At 41.4% G+C, this 21,716-nt stretch overlaps 1 protein-coding gene across 1 annotated transcript in view; it reads left to right on the forward strand.

Annotated features, from left to right (window-relative positions):
• Nucleotides 1-21,716, forward strand: part of lrba (LPS-responsive vesicle trafficking, beach and anchor containing) — a 1,007,923-nt gene that overhangs the window by 207,535 nt on the left and 778,672 nt on the right. Inside the window, exons 23-25 of the mRNA XM_068041130.1 lie at nucleotides 6,338-6,519; nucleotides 6,776-6,929; nucleotides 9,114-9,294. Coding sequence (XP_067897231.1) covers nucleotides 6,338-6,519; nucleotides 6,776-6,929; nucleotides 9,114-9,294 — 517 coding nt within the window. The remainder of the gene's footprint in view (nucleotides 1-6,337; nucleotides 6,520-6,775; nucleotides 6,930-9,113; nucleotides 9,295-21,716) is intronic.

The raw sequence follows: 21,716 nt of genomic DNA on the forward strand, positions 1-21,716 counted from the left end.
GCGGACAAAGGAATTAACTTGGCAGGGGTGTGGGAACCAGAAAGTGGTAATAGAGAGGAAAACCTGGGTGCACAGAGAATTCAGAAAGACAGATAGCACAAGGGAGGTGGTGAAAGGGCAGGTGTGGCATCGGGCGGCACAGTGGCGCAGTGGTTAGCACCGCAGCCTCAGCTCCAGCGACCCAGGTTCAATTCTGGGTACTGCCTGTGTGGAGTTTGCAAGTTCTCCCTGTGTCTGCATGGGTTTCCTCCGGGTGCTCCGATTTCCTCCCACATGCCAAAGACTTGCAGGTTGATAGGTAAATTGGCCATTATAAATTGCTCCTAGTCTAGGTAGGTGGTAGGGAAATATAGGGACAGGTGGGGATGTGGTAGGAAAAAGGAATTAGTGTAGGATTAGTATAAATGGGTGGTTGATGGTCGGCACAGACTCGGGCCGAAGGGCCTGTTTCAGTGCTGTATCTCTAAATAATAAAAAAAACAATAAAAAATAAATAAATAAGTAATATCTCCTGCGCTTGCACAGGAAGGTGCCCTGAGGGCAGAAGTGCAGGACGGATGTGGCTGAGAGCCCTGTCATAGAAACTTACAGTGCAAAAGAAGGCCATTTGGCCTGTTGTACCTGTGCTGGCTCTTAGTCAAAGCAGTCATATTTGGTCGTACATCCCAGCTTTTTGTCAACCACAGTGGGAGAAAATCCTCAGTTGCGGACAAAGGAATTAACTTGGCAGGGGTGTGGGAACCAGAAAGTGGTAATAGAGAGGAAAACCTGGGTGCACAGAGAATTCAGAAAGACAGATAGCACTAGAGTAGGAAATATTAAGGCATTAGGTGGGGTCAGTGTAAGAAGGAATGTAATAAGGTCTAAATTAGGTTTACTGTGCATGTATATGAATGCCCAGAGTGTGGTAAATAAGATTGGTGAGCTGTGGGCCTTTCTTAGGGAAGAAAGTCTGCCGTCCTTACCTGTCTCACCTACATGTGACTCCAGACCCTCAACAATGTGGTTAACTCTTAACTGCTATCTGCAGTGGCTTAGCAAGCCACTCAGTTGTCAAGGGAAAATAGGGATGGACAACAAATGCTGGCCTTACCAGCAATCCCATCAAAGAATTAAAAAAAAAAATAGTTATGTGGAAATATGATGTGGCAATAACGAAGACCTGGCACAAAAAAGGGCACGACTGGGTCTGAAATATTTCTGGATACAAGCTGCTTAGGAAAGATAGGGAAGGAAGGAAAGGAGGAGGGGTAGCAGTATTGATTAAGGGGGACATTACAGTGCTGGAGAGAGAGGATGTCTTAGAAGAGTGAAGGACAGAATCCATTTGGTTAGAGCTAAAGGACAATAGAAGTACCATTATATTGCTGGGTGTATTCGATAGGCCACCAACTAGTGGGAAGAATATGGAGGAACATATTAGCAAGGAAATTACAGAGGTGCAAACATTTTAGAGCAATTATAATGGGGGACTTGAATTACCCTAATATAGACTGGGATAGTAATAGTGTAAAGGGCAAAGAGGAGCAAGAGATTCTTGAGGGTGTTCAGGAGAATTTTCTACATCAGAATGTTTGCAGTCCAATGAAGAAGGAGTCATTGCTGGATCTGGTCCTAGGGAATGAGATGGGCCAAGTGAATCTGATGTCGGGAACATTTAGGGGACAGTGGTCATAGCATCATAAGGTTTAGATTAGCTTTGGAAAAGGACGAGCAATCTAGAGTAAAGATAATTAATTGGGGTGGGCAAACTTCAATGGAATGAGAACAGATCTGGCACAGGTAAATTGGAATTAAAGATTGGCAGGCAAAACTGTAACAGAACAATGGACTCTCTTTAAAGAGGAGATAGTTTGGTTACAGTAGAGGTACATTCCCATGAGGGGGAAAGGTAGGGCAAACAGATCCAGTGCTCCATGGATGACAAAAGAGATAGAGAGTAAGATGAAGCAGAAAGAGGGTGCGTATGACAGATGTCAGGTGGATGATGCAATTGAGAACCAAGCTGAATATAGAAGGTTCAGAGGGGCAGGGAAAAAAACAAATGAGAAGCCAAGTGAGAATATGAGAAGAGACTCGCGGTTAACGTGAAAGGGAATCTAAACGTCTTCTATAGGCATATAAATAGTAAAAGAAGGAGTGGGGCCGCTTGGGGACCTAAAAGGGGCTTTATGCATGGAGGTAGGGGGCATGGTTGAGGTACTAAATGCATGCATTGCATCTGTCCTTACCAAGGAAGAAGATGGTGCCCAAGTCATGATGAAAGAGGACGTAGTGGAGACACTGGATGGGCTGAAAATTGATAGAGTTATTAGATGGGTTGGCTGTACTTAAAGTTTAGGGCTGGCGCAGTGGTTAGCACCACAGCCTCGCAGCTCTAGCGACCTGGGTTTGATTCTGGGTACTGCCTGTGTGGAGTTTGCAAGTTCTCCCTGTGACTGCGTGGGTTTCCTCTGGGTGCTCCGGTTTCCTCCCACGTGCCAAAGACTTGCGGGTTGATAGGTAAATTGGTCATTGTAAATTGCCCCTTGTGTAGGTGGGAGAATTTGAGGGAAGGTGGGGATGGGAGAGGGAAATGGGATTAATGTAGGATTAGTATAAATGGGTGGTTGATGGTCGGTGCGGACTCGGTGGGCCGAAGGGCCTGTTTTGGTGCTGTATCTCTCTATGACTCTAATTCACTCGGACAGGATGGGATGCATCCAAGGATACTTAGGGAAGTAAGGGTGGAAATTGTGGAGGCACTGACCATTATCTTCCAATCCTCCTTAGATACAAGGCTCTTCCAGAGGACTGGAGAATTCCAAATGTTACACCCTTGTTCAAAAATGAGTGTAAGGACAAGCCCACCAGCTACAGGGCAGTCAGTTTAACCTTGGTGGTGGGAAAGCTTTTAGAAACGATAGTTCTGGGCAAAATTAATAGTCACTTGAACAAATTTGGATTAGTTAAGGAAAGCCAGCGTGGCTTTATTGAGGGCGCAAATCATGTTTAACTAATTTACTTGAGTTTATTTGGTGAGGTAACCATGTTGATGAGGGTAATGCAGTTGATGTGGTGCATGTGGACTTCCAAAAGGCATTTGATAAAGTGTCACAAAGTTAGAGTCCATGGAATAAACGGAACAGTAGCAGCATGGATACAAAATTAGCTCAGTGACAGGAAAAAGAGCGTAGTTGTGAACAGTTTTTCGGGCGAGAGGAGGGTGGGACTTTTAGGGGTCAGTGTTAGGACCCATGCTTTTCTTGATATATTAATAACTTAGACTTGGATGTACAGGGCACAATTACAAAATTTGTGAATGATACAAAACTTGGAAGTATTGTGAACTGTGAGGAGGATATGTTGAACGTCAAAAGGACATAGACAGGTTGGTGTAATGGATGTACAAGTGGTAGATGAAATTTAATGCAGAGAAGTGTGGGGTGATAAACTTTGGTAGGAAAAATGAGGAGAGGCAATATAAATTAAAGGCTACAATTCTAAAGGGAGTGCTGGAGCAGAGGGACCTGGGAGTATATCTGCACAAATCATTGAAGATTGCAGGGCAGGTTGCGAAAATGGTTACTAAAGCATATGGGCTTTATAAATAGGGGCATAGAGTACAAGAACAAGGAAGTTATGATAAACCTGTATAAACCGCTGGTTCGGTCTCAATTGTGTCTAATTTTGGGCACCGCACTTTAAGAAGGATGTGAAGGCATTAGAGAGGGTGTAGAAAAAATTCGCAAGAATGGTTCCAGGGATGAGGAACTTCTGTTATGTGGATAGGTTGGAGAAGCTGGGGCTGTTCTCCTTGGAGAAGAGAAGATTAAGAGGAGACTTGATGATGGTGTTCACAAGCATGAGGAGTCTGGACAGAGTAGTTGGGGAGAAACTGGCCCTATTGGCAGAAGGATGCAGAACCAGAGGACACTGATTTAAGGTGATTAGCAAAAGAAGCAATGGCAACGTGAGGAGAATCTTTTTTTACACAGCGAGTGGTTAGGACCTGGAATGCACTGCCTGAATGTATGGTGGAGGCAGATTCAATCGAAGCTTTCTAAAGAGAATTGGATAATTTTGGAAATTTGCAGGGATATGGGGAAAAGTCGGGGGAGTGGGATGAGATGAGTTGCTTTTGCAGAGAGCTGGCACAGACATGATGGACTGAATGGCCTCCTTCTGTGGTGTAACCATTCTATGATTCATGATTGCATATTGGTAGTACTGATGTGGAAGGTGGCGTCATTAGAACAGATGAGATAGAGAAATTGCAAGAATGAAGAAGAGTCCTTACAGGAAGTGGGATGGGAGGAAGTGTGAATAAGGTAGCTGTAGGAGTTGGAGTTTATAGTAGATATTAGTTGACAACCTATCCACAGAAATGGGAAAAGACAAGTTGAGGAAGGAGAGAGTTGGGAATGGACCATGTGAAGGCGAGGTGGGATGAAAGTTGGAAGCAAGGTTGATTAAATTTTCCGGTTTAGGCGAGAACAGGAAGTGACATCAATACAGTCCTCAACGTAATGGAAATAGAGGTGAGGGCGAGGGCCTGGAGTGGGACTGGAGGTTCGTGGTGAAAAGGAGATGGTCAGGCTTAGGAAACTGTTCAGAGTGGCAGAAGACATCAGAAAGTTTGTGGATGTAAGTCGGAGGAGACTGGACAAGGGGAGAAAAAATAGAATCGAGATTGGAAGAACTAAATTTGGTGGAGCAAGAACAGGCCGAAATGACAGGAGTACCAGGCAAACCTTTTTGTGGATCTTGAGAAGGAGGTAGAAGCAGGCTGCGCAATGTTGGGGGTCTATGAAGTTGGAGGGCACAAAATCATTGATGGTCTGCCAAATGATGGTTTGATCAGTAATGGGGTTGTGGCCCAGGGGAAGGTAGGAGGACAGAGGGTATCAGTGGATGGGTGTTTTTCTGAATGGAGGAATGTGACTAGTGGTGTTCCGCAGGGATCAGTGCTGGGACCTTTGCTGTTTGTAGTATATATAAATGATTTGGAGGAAAATGTAGCTGGTCTGATTAGTAAGTTTGCGGACGACACAAAGGTTGGTGGAGTTGTGGATAGTGATGAGGATTGTCAGAAGATACAGCAGGATATAGATCGGTTGGAGACTTGGGCGGAGAAATGGCAGATGTAGTTTAATGCGGACAAATGTGAGGTAATGCATTTTGGAAGGTCTAATGCAGGTGGGAGGTATACAGTAAATGGCAGAACCCTTAGGAGTATTGACAGACAGAGAGATCTGGGCGTACAGGTCCACAGGTCACTGAAAGTGGCAACGCAGGTGGATAAGGTAGTCAAGTAGGCATACGGCATGCTTGCCTTCATCGGTCGGGGCATAGAGTATAAAAATTGGCAAGTCATGTTGCAGCTGTACAGAACCTTAGTTAGGCCACACTTAGAATATTGGGTGCAATTCTAGTCGGCACACTACCAGAAGGACGTGGAGGCTTTGGAGAGGGTACAGAGGAGGTTTACCAGGATGTTGCCTGGTCTGGAAGGCATTAGCTATGAGGAGAGGTTGGATAAACTCGGATTGTTTTCACTGGAACGACGGAGGTGGAGGGGCGACATGATAGAGGTTTACAAAGTTATAAGTGGCATGGACAGAGTGGATAGTCAGAAGCTTTTTCCCAGAGTGGAAGAGTCAGTTACTAGGGGACATAGGTTTAAGGTGCGAGGGGCAAAGTTTAGAGGGGATGTACAAGGCAAGTTTGTTACACAGAGGGTGGTGAGTGCCTGGAACTTGCTGCCAGGGGAGGTGGTGGAAGCAGATACGATAGCGACGTTTAAGAGACATCTTGACAAATACATGAATAGGAAGGGAATAGAGGGATATGGGCCCCGGAAGTGCAGAAGGTGTTAGTTTAGGCAGGCATCAAGATCGGTGCAGGCTTGGAGGGCCGAATGGCCTGTTCCTGTTCTGTACTGTTCTTTGTTCTTTGAGGAGGTGTTGGTTAGTTGGCGCCAGCCTTTGGCGAACAGACCTCGACATTGCAAACAACAATGCTACCCTTGTCAGCTGGTTTAATGACGAGTGGTAATGATTTGAATTAAAGAAAAGGATGCAGTACTTGAAAATAAGTAACCATTATTTAGAAGAAAAATCCTATCATTTTGAAAAATCAGTGTTTTCTGTTTGATTTTGAAAATCAAGCTTTCTTGACAAAACGTCATTTCACCAAGTTCTATAAAAGTACTTGCATGTATCACCTCAATACTTGGTTATCTGAATACTCAAATGCTCTGCTTTGTATTTTTTGCCCACTTAACAAACAAACATTGAAATGGTCCATGGCAGCGTTTTACTCAGGTTTCGTACTGTTTGCTCTGCTCTTTGTCCAGGTATCACAATCGGAGCTTGTAAGCCAGCAAGGCCTTGTATCTAATGAACATAGGACAGGGTCTAATCCTTCAACACGGACCACCATGTTTCGTATTCCAGAATTTAAATGGTCTCCCATGCACCAGCGCTTGCTCAATGATTTGCTGTTCTCCATAGAGACAGATGTACAGATGTGGAGAAGGTTAGTTGTGTATGGTGGCATTGTAGCCTGATGTGTTAAATCTCATACCGTTTAGTATTGCTGAGCTTTTGTGGATAACATTTTGATTGTACATTGCTTTAATATTGAGTATTTCCCCATTTTGTACTTCCTATAAAATTCCTGTATTTGGCTTAACTTTATTACCGTCTTCAGTTTTATAAATTGTCAGCTATATGTGCAAAAAATGAGTGAATTTTGAAAAAAGTGCTTTTTTTCCCCCCCCCCCTTTGAGCAGCCATAACACAAAGACAGTGATGGATTTTGTTAACAGCAGTGAAAACATCATCTTTGTCCACAACACTATTCACCTTATATCTCAGGTGGTAGATAACATCATAATGGCTTGTGGTGGGATCCTCCCACTTCTGTCTGCAGCTACATCTACCACAGTGAGTATGAAATAATGGGTCAAACTTTATTCGTTGGAAAATGAATTTCTCTTCTGCTTATTAAGATGAAGAATTAAACCTTTTTTTTGTGTTTAGTGAGTGACCTAAACATGGTCAAATATGACTGATCCAACTGAGATTAACACCAAAGAATTCTTTAAAAAAATCATATCTATACTTGTGTAGATGAGTTACAGAAATAAAAAACTATAAAATATATAATTCAATGTATACATACTTATTGCACTTTTAAAAGGCACACCCATATGATAGTATATTCTTGTAACTTTTCTACTGTCTGTTTTAATTTTTTTAAAGTAGGAATTGATTTTGGTGCATTTTGCTTTATTTTTGCCTGCACGTGCACACTTTCATTCTCAAAAATACTAAATGCAATGATGATGGCTTTTTCTAAATCAGTGATCAGAAAATCCCAATTTAAAGCAGTGGTCATGGTAAGAATAATTTGATGCATTTGATTGTTTGAAGGAAGATACTTATTGTCACAAAACCTTGCTCAACATTGCCACCAAAAACCTGTGCTGTAGTGATAGTGTATTCCTCTTGACATCAAATAAATAGTGTATTTCTTGGACAGACTGGGAAATTTCAGTTGATTTACTTAGGCACATTTCGAAACTTCTCACTGGTTACTATCGATTGTAGACCTCTACCTCAAGGTGGAATGGAATTAACTCTGGAGGTGGTTTCATTTTTGATTCATTATTAGACATTGGATTAAGTCTGTATTGGTCATAGATGAGCACCTCACCCGCATGAATTATCTAATTCACGTTTGGTGGTGCTACGTGAGAAATGCATCCCAACTAAAATAAGTTCCAACAGGTGTTTGCGATAGAATTAGATTGATATTTGACTAAAATTTTCCATAGAAACTTAAGAAAATCCTGGAAAGAGATGAATGTAAAGATCTGCTGGAATAATTATAAATATGCCTGTGAGGATTTAACACCATTCTTCACTTGACAGCATTTTTGTAACATTTGCAATTTGTAGAAGAGTATAAATTACATCATTTTAATCACTTCCAGGAATACATTATTCTCTAATTTGAATTATGTTTTAAATGCTGAGAAAATTAAGTCCACAGCTAACAAATGGTAACATATTTGTTTGGGACAATATGGTGGCTTTATGCATTCAATACTTGAGTGACATGGGAAGAACTGTACTCAGCATAATGTCCTGAATTACCCACCTACTGTTACTCATCATGCTGCCAATGTATGTAAATCAGTAAAATCAAAGGCGATTCTTTGAAGATCAATTTCTCCTGATCTCGATTTTTGCATCCATCACACATTGGTAGATTTAAGTCCACTCTATATTTGTGTCAAGAAAACATCCCAACTTCCTTTTAAGATATTTTGATGTACCAATGTTATGACATCGGGATCATTGCCTACACAGTCTGTTCTATTGTTGCATTGTACTTGAGGTGAGCTGTGCCCATTAAAAGGTCAATTTTTTCCCTTTTGTGTATAAAGTATTCTGTCTCCATGCTTCAGATGCCTGTTTTGTTTTTGTCGGTAATGTTGAAGTCTTGACTCAGTCAGTTCTTGTCAGACGTAGCAACGTCGAAATACTTGGCATTTTTCCTCAGAATTTTGTTCTGTTCCAGATTCAAACACTATTCCAAGTGCAATCATGCTTCTGTTGTTGCATGCAATAGTTACTGTCTTCACTGAAACATAACGTCTCAGCAGATTATAGATCCAGTGCAAGGGTCCCCATTCTCCTTTCTATAATTATGCTATTAAGTCTTTTCTTGTATATGGTGGGTGCTGAGAATGAAGGATTAGACTTGTATAATTGTCACTGTTAAAATACAGGTGGTATCCACCTTGCCTTTTCCTCCGCTCCGTGCTTAGGAGGGTATATGCTTTGCCTATTTCCTCTTTCTCTAAGTGTACAGGCCAAAAATAATTTCAGCCTTAATGTTAGAATACACCTGTTAGACTGTGGAAGTGTAAAGAATTATGGACTTAGTTCTACTACTGATGTTTTTAATAGGGGTTGCCCTTTTTAACTTGTGTAGAACTGTTTCAGTTTGGTGTGTGGATGAAACTTCTATTTGAATAGTGATGTTGTCCAATCAGGAACATAATGAATTAAAGAGGGATTCATTATCATTTGTAATGATTTTAAAAATATTTTTCACAGCATGAATTGGAGAACATTGAACCAACACAAGGTCTATCGTTTGAAACCTCTGTGACCTTTCTTCAGAGGTTAATAGGTCTTGTTGATGTGCTGATTTTTGCCAGCTCACTTAGCTTCACTGAAATTGAGGCTGAAAAGAACATGTCTTCTGGAGGAATATTAAGGCAATGCCTCCGACTAGGTGAGTATATTATGCAGAATGATGTGACGGTCTGTGTTTTTCAAGAATGCCATTTTATCTTCCTGTTGCAATGTGTCAGTTTGCATTTAGTTTCAGTGGATAGTATGGCTTTTTCATAGGACGACTAAGATTAGCTGTAAATTAAATGATCATACTGATGTAATGAATTTTGTAACGTTTACAAGAGGTGTAAGGTTTTCTACCTACATTTCTGGAAAACTTAACTTCTTAAAAAAAACTTAAATGTTGAATTAAAAATGCAATGTGTGCAGTTCAGAAGATTTACTAAAGTCATTACAAAATGAGTCAAAATTATTCCACAAATATTATACAATTATAGTCAGGCACTTCAAGTGTCAAGAGTAAATTCACTCATTTCTCGCTTAATCAGAGCATGAATCAGAGAATTGCCATTAAAATGTTGTAATGTGATCTCCAACCATGATCCCAGGATGAGTGAATTTACTGTAAATTAAACGAAGTGCCCAATTTAAAGAATAAGCCTACCAATGGATAAGAGAAGGACATAAGCATGACAAAGACCAGGGTAATAGATTGGAGAAAAGCTGATTTGAGGTGCTGAGAATAGAACTTGGGAAAATAAAATGGATAACAGAATTGGGAAACAAAGTGGAGCAGCAATGGGAAACATTTTAAAATGGTGTCCAACAGAGTCCAGGAACAATATATTCCACTAAGAAAGTAAGAACAAATTAAACATTAATTAACATCATGGACGAATAAAGACATAAGGGGAAAAATTGAGGGTAAAGAAAGAGGCATGCACTTAGTACATGGACAGCAGAGAAGAGCATGATAAGGAAGAATATGAAGAGATTCGGAGAGACGTCAAAAAAATTGGGACGGCAAAGAGGAATGATGAAATTAAATTATCAAGGAACATAAAACAAAATAGTAAAATATTCTACAAGCACATGAATAAGAAAAGGAAAGTTGGAATGGGAATTGGGGCCCACCAAGAGACGAACAGGATAAAATCACAGGCAGTGAAAGTGAAATGGAAGAAATATTAAATAATTACTTTGCTGCAGTATTTACTGGGCAGACACATCAGCTGGACATGACATCTGAAGATGGGATTAGAAATTATATAACTGCATTGAAAATAAAAACAAATATTAAATAACCTAATCAAACTCAGACTAAAACCCCTTGTCCAGACGGAATGCATTTGCACATTTTAGAAGAGATAGCAGAGGCGCTATTACACATATTTAGTAATTTATTGGAAAAAGATGTAGTGCCAGAGGATCGACACATAGCTAACATTATACCTAAGTTTAAGAAGGGAGATAGAACATGTCCAACAAACTATAGGCCAGTCAGCTTGACATCCATGGTGGAGGCCTGCTACCCGATCCGAACCTGGTGGGACCCGACGACGTGTCAGGGTTTGGTCGTGTCTGGTTCAGATTGGGTCGGGCCCATCTTCAGGGTCTGGCTTTCGGGCTCAGGTCGGGCCGAGTCCGGGTCGGGCCGGATGCACGCGGTAAGTGCTGTGCTGTTAAGTATTGAAATTAAAAAACCTACCTGAGCTGGGAGTCCGGGATGAAACTGAGTCTGCGCAGTGAGCGAATGACGTCACCATGACGTCATCACGCATACACTGCAGGTTCGGTGTCAGGAAGGTGAGTAAACAGATGGTCGGGTTGGGCCCAGGGCTAAATCAGAGGGACTCGGGCCGGGTCAGGCTCGGGTCCGCTGTGGTTCGGTCGGGTTCTTTTTTCCCGACCTGAACAGGCTTCTAATTCATGGTAGGAAAAGCAATGGAATCCCTACTAAAGGAGCAATTAGAAAAATACTTAGAAACCAAAAATATAATAATGATATGGATTTCAAAAGGGAAAAACTTGCTTGACTGACCTCATACAACTTTTTGATTATTTAACAGAGAGCAAAAGAGGGTAATGTAGTAAATGTAACTTATCCAGGTTTCTAAAAGACCTTTGATAAGGTGCCACATAATTGAGTAATGAATAAAGGCAGAGCATATGGAGTCAAGGGACAAGTAGCAGAATGGTTAGTTAGTTGTCTGCAAGAGAAAAAGCAGAAAGTCAGGGTAAAGGGTAGCTATTCAGAGTGACAAATAGTGCAAATATTCTCAACTAGGGGGTCCCAACCCAATCAGGGTCCGCAGGCAGATTTCAGGGGGTCCGCGAATTCGTTTGTCCCATCAGTAGTCTCCCCTAAATTAAGATGAGTGGAATAGTCTGAGGTTAGCTATAAAAAGACTGTGTATGCGTATGTGCATACTGTTGGATGCCATGTGCACATAGCTGGATGAGTTCCTTTGTGTAGCACAGATTTTTACAGATTTATATAAGTTTGAGTTAAGTAAGGGAAACCAGAGAATTGAAGAAGGCAGATCTAATTGAATTTTTTGATGAAGGGAATGCAGTGGATGTTGTCTATGTGAATTTTAAAGTATTTGACAAACTACCACATAAAAGGCTGGTTAACAAAATTGGGGTTCATGGAATTGGAGGACCAGTGTTGAATTTTAAAAAAATGGCTTAATGACAGAAAATGGTGAATTGTGCTAAATGGTTGTTTTTTTAGACTGGAGGGCAGTAGATAGTGGTATTCCCCAAGGGTCAGTGTGTGGTTATTGGAATACAGAATAAAATTTCAAAATTTGCTGATCATCCCAAACTTGGAGGTGTAGCAAACAGTGAGGATGATACCAATCAACTGCAGTAGGACATGAATAAGCTAGCAGAATGGGCAGATAAGTGGCAGATGGAATTTAATACAAACAAGTGTGAGGTGATGCATTTTGGCAGAAGGGATAGGGAGAGGCAGTTTAGACTTCAAGGTACAGTTCTAAAGAGTGTGCAGGGGCAGAGGGATCTTGGGATTCATGTGCATGGATCTTTGAAGGTGGCAGGACATATTAAGAGAGTAGTTACCAAAACATATGGGATTTTGACCTTCATAAATAGAGATATTGAGTTCAAAAGCAGGGAGCCTTTCTAATGTTCTGGTTAGACCACAACTATAATATTGCATCCAGTTCTGGTATGAGGGAATTTAGCTGCAAGGTTAGGTTGGAGAAGCTGGGGTTGTTTTCCTTGGAGCAAAGGATGTTGAGGGGGGATCTGATAGAGGTGTACAAGGTTATGTTAAAGTTAGATAAGGTGAACAAAGAAAAGCTATTCCCATTAGCTGATGATACAAGGACTAGGGGACACAGATATAAGGTTTTGAGCAAAAGATATAAGGGAGATGTGAGGAAGAACTTTTTTACGCAGCGAGTGGTAATGATTTGGAACTTGTAGTCTACGAGGTTGATGGAAGCGGAGATGATCGTTGATTTCAGAAGGAAGTTGGATAGGCAGTTGAGGGAAGTAAACTTGCATTGGGATAGAGCGGGAGAATGGGACTGACTGGATTGCTCTACAGAGGACTGGAATGGACTAGATGGGCTGAATGGGCACCTTCTCTGCCATAATGAGTCTATGAGCGTAACTTTTTTTTGATTGCTTTTCTGTTCACAGCTTTTAACTAGTAAATAAAATAAGAACAGTCATAATTTCTTAAAACTGGAGTAGTGGTGGGGGTGCAGGCCATGGTTTGAGGGAACTGGTGTTTGAGATGGGGAGGGGCACCTGTCATTTGAGCAATTGTGTTCGCGCATGGCCTTGGCAGGGGTTGGGGGGCGGGGTGGTCAGAAAGAGAGATTTGCCAGTCTCTGGTCTGCAACAAGGCTGTAATAATCAAGGTTCAATGTGATTCTCTTCAATGTCTTCAGCCTGAGTTAACAAAATAGCCAAAGGCGTTATCACAGTTTTCCTCCTACTGCAGACCTGGAACTTTATATTCATGGCCATGTGCTTCTCTGACGTGGAAGTAGCCCTAGTCTAGGCACTTGTGTTGCTTGAGTCGATACTGCTGGCTATTTGTGAACAGGTGGGAAAGAGTAAAGAGGGGGCTGCCTTTATCCCTGAAGGATTTATGGTAGTGAGGTCGCATGCGTAAACTGACTCAGGGCCCTGTTTGTTTCTCCATTTCTCTCATACCATCTGCCATTACAGTCGTGTTGTTTGGGTTTGATGTCAATGCTCATTATATTACAGGGGGTCCCTGGATATTTTTATTACATAGAAGGGGTCGGGGGGGGGGGGCCTCGAAGGCAAAAACAGTGGAAAATCCCTGCAATTGTAGAAAGTGGAGCCCCACAAGCATCAGTGCTGGGATGATTGTTCACAATTTATATGAATGAGTTAGACTTGGAAGTTTAGAAATTTTGTTTTGATTTCAAAGTGGGGTGTGATGGTCAGTATTGAGAAGGACTGCAACAAATTCCAAGACGACATTAATAAACCTGCGGGATGAGCATATAATTGGAGATGAATTTCAATACAGTTAAGTGTGAGCTATCACATGTTACTTGGAAAATGAGAATCTAACTGGGGTAGAGGAGCAAAGGGACTTGGAAGTACAAACACACAAATTATTAAAAGTAGTGTCGCAGGTTAATACGGCCATTTTAAAAAAAAAAGCAAGCCAAGCATTCGGGTTTATTTCTAGAGGGATATCATTGAAAAATAGAGAATTTATGCTAAACTTTTTTTGCTTTGCTCATGGAATATGGATGTAAATGGCAAGGCCAGCATTTATTGCCCTTGAGAAGGTGGTGGTCAGCTGCCCCCTTGAACTGATGCAGTCTGTGTGGTGAAGTGCTGTTTGGTAGGGAGTTCCAGGATTTTGATCCAGCGACAATGACCTTACATCACACCTTGGTTAGGCCACACTTGGAGTACTGTCTACCGTTCTGGTTGCCCTATTATAAAAAGGATATAGAGGCACTGCAGCGGGTGCAAAAATGATGTCCAAGGATAATACCAGAAATGTGAGGTTATACCTATCCAGAAAGGATATACAGGCTGGGTCTCTTTTTATTCTCTTGAAAGGAGAAGGCTTAGGGGTGACCTAATAGAGGTCTTATCAATTCGAAAGATGTTTCCACTTGTAGGAAAGAGCTAAACCAGGGACTGTCAATATAAGATAGTCACAGAGTAATCAAGTAGGGAATTTAGAAAAAAATCTGTTCATCCAGAATGGTGAGAATGTAGTACTCACTACATCAGGGAATAGTTAAGGTGAATAGTATAGATGCATTTATGGGGAGGCTAGATAAGCATATGAAGGATAAGAAAATAGAGCATTCTGCTAATTGTTATGAGGAAAGATGGGAGGAGGCTCGAGTGGAGAATAAATGCTGGCATGGACTCGTTGGGCTGAATAACCTATTTCTGTGTTGTTTATTCTATGTAATCCTTTTAGTGTTCAAGGTCTATTGCCAGATAAACTGCTATCCAATATACTATTCCAGTATGGTTTGTAATGGAATTCAGCAGATGAAAACATAGTTGTAAAACAAATATTACCTTCAAGTCACTTAATTCAGTGCAAAATAACCTGGAACTTTTCTAATATATTTGTCAAATAGATTCTGAGGAAATCTGATCTTCTGTTGGACCGTTACTAATTCTGTTTAGATTTGCGATTCAAGAACCGTTTCATTGGTTTTAAAATGAGAACACAAAGTGCTGGAAATACTCAACAGGTCTGGCAGCATCTGTGTAGAGAGAAACAGTGTTAACGTTTCAGATTACGACCCTTCTTCAAAGCTAGCAAAAGTTAGAAATGTAACATTCTTTGATCAAGTGAAAGGTGGGGGGGAGGGGGGAGGTGCAGGGAAGAAGGAAAAAAAGGAAGGACTGATAGGACAGAGGGGGAGAGATTAAATTGCATGTATCATGGGACGGAATGCACATGGAGTGCTAAATCGTTGTAGTGAAAGATAAAGCACGAGTCCAGAGAGAGTGCTAATGGCAGAATAATGAACAGCTCTGTACGTAAGCAAAAACATGAAAAATAAATTAGAGATTTGCACATGGTTAAAAAATGAATAAGGAAAAGAATAGAATATATATATAAAGAATTAAAATAATAAACAACAAGTAACAGGGCTCCTAGTCTGAAATTATTGAAAATATTGAGTCTAAACTTGGAGATCAAAACAAACTGTTCATTTGATTTCCTGCCATTAAACAAAAACAATCCAAATATATGCACCAAATTAACTTTCTAAATAGTTCACTTTAAGTCATCTGCATACATCTGTCACATGTAAACTGAGTAAACTTCATTCAGAAGTAAGGGTGATAACTTTTGGTGTGCATTTTATATTTTGTTGTTCGTTTGTTTCTGTGCCAGATCAACTGATTTAACTGATTGCTGGCTCTAGTGGAGGTGGTGGCAGGGGGTTTCCACAGTGTAGTCTGTGGCGGAATTACAGACTGAAACTAAAGGATTTCTGCATTAGTCTGCGCCTGCGATAAATCCTGAAGTTGTCGTCAGATTCTGCAGGGTAATGACAGCAAATGCTGATAGTGCACTGTCTGGGAATTTGCAAATTCTGGGCCAATATAAATCACTTTGTATCTATATATATATATATATCCCAAAAAAATCCGAACTATCTGATTACTTAATGTATAATGTTCCTTATTTATGTATACGGACTTTTATTTAATGCAATTCAGCTTTCTTTTAATTTGGGTATCTTCTACTTGATTTTAATTTTATCCCTGTAGATCTCATTAATTACTCTGATTATTTGTGTATGTTGTCACCCCTTGGGTTAGATTACTTGGCACCTCCTTCCCCCTCTGTTACCAAGTTCCCGTTGTCATTCTGTTTAGCAGATTCACCCAATTTTAGGTGACCTAAGAGGGTGTTTGTAGAATTCTTGAGTAGTGATTATAGGCCATTTCAGAGGATCTGAAGAATTAAACATTTGATGTGGGACTAGAGGCCTGCTTTAGGTCGTGGAAAAAGAACCCGACCTGAACCCAACCGAACCACCGTGGACCCGAGCCCGACCATCCGTTTACTTACCTTCCTGACACCAAACCTGAAAGAAGCTGTAGCGCATGCGCGATGATGCCATAGTGATGTCACTTGTTCACTGTGCAGACTCAGTTTCGTCCCGGACTCCCAGCTCAGGTAAGTTTTTTTTTAAATTTGGGTCGCGAAGTGGATAGCACTGCAGCCTCACAGATCCAGCGACCCGGGTTCAGTTCTGGGTACTGCCAGTGCGGAGTTTGCAAGTTCTCCCTGTGTCTGCGTGGGTTTCCGCCGGGTGCTCCGGTTTCCTCCCACAGCCAAAGACATGCAGGTTGATGGGTAAATTGGCCTTTGTAAATTGCCCCTAGTGTGAGTAGGTGGTAGGAGAATGGTGGGGATGTGGTAGAGAATATGGGGTTAATGTAGGATTAGTATAAATGGGTGGTTGTTGGTCAGCACAGACTCAGTGGGCTGAAAGGCCTGTTTCAGTGCTGTATCTCTAAATAAATAAAATAAATATTGTTAATACTTACCATCAGAGCACTTACCCTATGTGTCCGGCCCGACCTGACTTGGACTCGGCCTGACCCGGCTCGAGCCTGAAAGCCGGCCCCGGAAGATGGGCACGACCCAACCCGAACCCGACATGTTGTCTGGTCCCGTCGGGTTCAGGTCGGGTAGCAGGCCTCTACTGTGAAGGATGTGCACCCATTTCAAGTTCCCTTAAAGGGAATTCATGAACCATGAGATCTTTTGCATTCATCTGAAAAGGCAAATGGGGCCTGGTTTAACATCTCATTTGAAGAATGACACCTCTGACAAAGCAACGCTTTATAAATATGTGCTTTTGTCTGTAGCAGGGCTTTACCTTACAACCTTCTGACTCTCAGGCAAGAGTGGTACCATCTCAGCTAAATTGATATGTGAATATAGCGGAAGAATAACAGCATAGATGCTTTCTGTATGTGAATTATATACACATGATGCATAGAAATGCATAGAATGGCTTGGCCATGTGAGCCGCATGGAAGATGGCAGGATCCCCAAAGACACATTGTACAGCGAGCTCGCCACTGGTATCAGACCCACCGGCCGTCCATGTCTCCGTTATAAAGACGTCTGCAAACGCGACATGAAATCGTGTGACATTGATCACAAGTCGTGGGAGTCAGTTGCCAGCATTCGCCAGAGCTGGCGGGCAGCCATAAAGACAGGGCTAAATTGTGGCGAGTCGAAGAGACTTAGTAGTTGGCAGGAAAAAAGACAGAGGCGCAAGGGGAGAGCCAACTGTGCAACAGCCCCGACAAACAAATTTCTCTGCAGCACCTGTGGAAGAGCCTGTCACTCCAGAATTGGCCTTTATAGCCACTCCAGGCGCTGCTTCACAAACCACTGACCACCTCCAGGCGCGTATCCATTGTCTCTCGAGATAAGGAGGCCCAAAAGAAAAGAAAGAAGATGCATAGAAATAACAGGTTTCGATTTTCCCTCCTCATCCTTCCAAACCTGTCTGCAGCCTATGATGCTGTCGACTGCAGCAACCTTCCGACTGTTGTCCAGCTGGGAGGGATTGCTCTCACCTGGTTCCATTCTTATCACATGCAATGGCTTCTCTTCCTTCTCCCACACCGTTACCTCTGGTGTTCCAGAAGGATCAATCCTTGGCCCCCTCTTATTTCTCATCTACATGCTGCCTCTCAGTGACATCATCTGAAAGCACAGTGTTAGTTTTCACACGTAAGCTGACGACACCCAGTACTTCACTACAACTTTCTTCAATTTATGCACTGTTGATGAATTATCAGACTGCTTATCCAACATCTAGTACTGGATGAGCAGAAATTTCCTTCAATTAAATATTGGGAAGACTGAAGCCATTGTTTTCAGTCCCCACTCCAAACTCCATTCTGTAGCTACTGACTCCATTCTTCTCCCTGACAATTGTCTGAGACTAAACCAGACTGTTCACAACCTTGGTGTTATATTTGACCTTGAGGTGAGCTTCCAAATGCATATTTGCTAAGAATGCCTATTTCCACCTCCGTAACTTTGTCCTGCTTCAGCTCATCTGCTGAAATCCTTATTCATGCCTTTCCAACGCACTCCTGGTTGGCCTTCCACATTCTATCCTCCATAAACTTGAGATCACCCAAAACTCTGCTACCCGTGTCTTAATTCACACCAAGTCCCATTCAACTATCACCCCTGTGCTCACTGACCTACGTCGGCTCCTGGTCAAGCAACGTTTTGATTTTAAAATTCTCATCCTTGTTTTCAAATCCCTCCATACCTTGCCCCTCCCTATTTCTGTAATCTCTTTTTCCAGCCCCAAAACCGTTAGTTATCTGTGCTCATCAAATTCTGGCCTGTTGAGCATCCCCAATTTTACTCTCTTCACCATTGGTGGCTGTACCTTCGGGTGCGTAGGCCAAAGCTCTGGAATTCCCTTCCTACATCTCTCTGTCTTTCTACCTCGCTTTCCTCTTTTAAGACACTCCTTAAAACTTGTCCTTTGACCATACTTTTGCACATCTGACCTAATATCTCCTTATATGGCTCGGTGTCCTATTTTGTTTTGTAATGCTCCTGTCAAGTGCCTTGGGACATTTTATTACATTAAAGGTGCTATATAAATGCAAGTTGTTCTTGAAGTGACTACATGTGACAACGACTGCTAATTGCAGTTACATTGTACACTGATATTTCAGATTGGCTCACTTTGAGCTACACTTTGTACTGAATTATTGCAATTTGGTTATTGAATATCCGAGAACACACTTTCTCTGCTTGACCTTTTTTGTGATGAACTTCCTATGTAACTTGTAAAGTATGAACACATTGTTTATTGGGTAATCTACAACAGTTGCATGTAAATTTCATTTCTAAATTAGGTTATGGCATGTCTTAAAATATTCATGCCATTTTGGTTTCTTTTAATATATAAATGGTTCACTACCTATATTTGAATGTAAAAGCAATAACATGAAAATACCATTCTTCATTTTGCTGAATTGTAAAATATGATTGAATGGAAGTGTGTCAGTGTTCCATTTTCTTTTAATCCATTAAAAGAATGGATAGGAAAAGATTTTGCTGTGTTCCTCAGTGCTTGAGTTATTTAATACAATTAAAAATTTATAAGGTAGTTTCTACAGGGCTTGCAAGGAATAGTGTTTGTGTCAGTACTTTAGATGGTGGCTTCAAATGTGTCTAAATTTGAATGGATATATGCTTGTTCTAATGGAAATGCTGTTTTGGACTGATTCTACTTATATTGGTTAGTCTGAATATTTTACAGTTGACATCATTCAAGTCTATGATGTGTAAAGCCATTGAGACCTTACCTGTCATATTAGCAAAAGTCTAACCAGTAGCATATTGAATTCATGTATTCTAAATCTAAATAATTGTCAGGTTTAAATCCCCAAGAACAGTGCATATTTCTGGTGCTAAAAAGATCAGTTTAATACAGTACGTGCTTTCAAATATTATACACCCTGAAATGCATTGTCTTACACATCACTTGAAACATTTGTTTTTCATGATTCCCTTCCTGTATGCAGAGCATCAGTGTTTAGTGTATACATTAATCAGAAAGAATACACAGACGAATGTATTTGGGATGTTTCAGTTAGAAGCGTTTGGGTAGGAGTATCTAGTATATTAGCTGTTAGGTATGTACATGTTTTGTAATTCTTTCGTCATTCTTTCTGTTCGTACTTTTTTTTTTAGTTTGTAATTATTTTCATGTTTGTAGCAGTAACTTGAATGTATAAGAGGATATAGTTGAAAACTAAGACTGAAAACAGAGAATCTCACCCCAAAACACTGAGTTGGCATGCTGGCAAACTGTCTTACATGTGATACACAGAAATAATGTTGCACACACTGTGGTGCCCCCTGCCCTCCCAGTGCAGTGATTGCTTGTTTTTTAAATGGAAAGTTGAACAAATGTGCTTTTTTTCCTACAACTAAAATCCAAGCAGCAGTTCTCCTTACATGCATTTTAACGCATTTGTTAGGCCTCCCACACCAGTGTTGAGGTACTTCAGACCCAAGCACTAGTCCTTCAAGCTTCCCATTCCTCCGACCTGTGGTCCAAGAAAAAAATCAGATCTTTCATATGGAATCTTGGGCAGGACCTTGAGCTCAATCATTCTATGGTGTAACACTGTTAAGCCAATGTGCTATGTCATGGGGCGGCACAGTGGTTAGCACCGCAGCCTCACAGCTCCAGAGACCCGGGTTCAGTTCTGGCTACTGCCTGTGTGGAGTTTGCAAGTTCTCCCTGTGACTGCGTGGGTTTCTGCTGGGTGCTCCGGTTTCCTGCCACAGCCAAAGGTTTGCAGGTTGATAGGTAAATTGGCCATTGTAAATTTCCCCTAGTGTAGGTAGGAGAATGGTGGTGATGTGGTAGGGAATATGGGGTTAATGTAGGATTAGTAGAAATGGTTGTTGGTCAGCACAGACTCGGGCCAAAGAGCCTGTTTCAGTGCTGTATCTCTAAATAAATAAATTAGACCCCTTTTTAATTTTTCATTACACAAAGCCAGGTTATTGTGATTGAACTAAATGACTCGCAACATACCTTATTGCTCTGTGTACATTCACCTTTGGAATAATGATTTGAATCAAACTATACCTCCTCACAGAATCGCAGAATTGTTGCATTGCAGGAGGTGGCCATTTGGCCCATTGTGTCTGTACCGGCTTTCCTAACGAGCATTTCACCTAGTGCCACTTTCCCGCTTTCTCCCCATAACCCTGCACATTCTTTCATCTAATATAACTGTCTAATTCCAGACCTTAACCACATGCTGCATGAAAAAGTTTTTCCTTGTGTCGTTTTTGCTTCCTTTACCAATTACTTCGATCCTGTCAGAAGTAGGAACAGTTTCTCCCTATTTACTTTGTCCAGACCACTCATGATTTTGACTACCTCTATCGAATCTCTCCTCAGCCTTTTCTTCTCCAAGGAAAACCATCCCAACGTCTCCAATCAGTCTTCAGAAATGAAGTTTCTCATCCCTGGAATCATTCTCATGAACCTTTTCTGCACCCTCTAACGCCTTCATGTCCTTCCTAAAGCGCAGTGCCCAGAACTGGACGCAACCCTCCAGTTGAGGCCGAACTAGTGTCTTATACAACATAAAATCCTTGCTTTTGTACACTATGCCCCTATTAATAAAGCCCAGGATACTGTATGCTTTATTAACCACTCTCAATCTGTCCTGCCACCTTCAATGACTTATGCACATATGCACCCAGGTGCCTCTGCTCCTGCACTCACTTTAGAATTGTACCCTTTATTTTATTTTATATTGTCTTTCCATGCTCTTGCTACCAAAATGAATCACTTCACATTTCTCCCCATTGAACTTCATCTGCCACCTGTCCGCCCATTCCAGAAACTTGTCTATGTCCTTTTGAAGTTCTGCACTATCTTCCTCACAGTTCAGAATGCTTCCAAGTTTCATACCATCTGCAAACTTTGAAATTGTGCCCTGTACCCCAAGGTCTAGGTCATTAATATATATCAGGAAAAG

Source organism: Heterodontus francisci, chromosome 1, assembly GCF_036365525.1.
Source record: "Heterodontus francisci isolate sHetFra1 chromosome 1, sHetFra1.hap1, whole genome shotgun sequence".
In the NCBI taxonomy this organism is placed as follows: Eukaryota; Metazoa; Chordata; class Chondrichthyes; order Heterodontiformes; family Heterodontidae; genus Heterodontus; species Heterodontus francisci.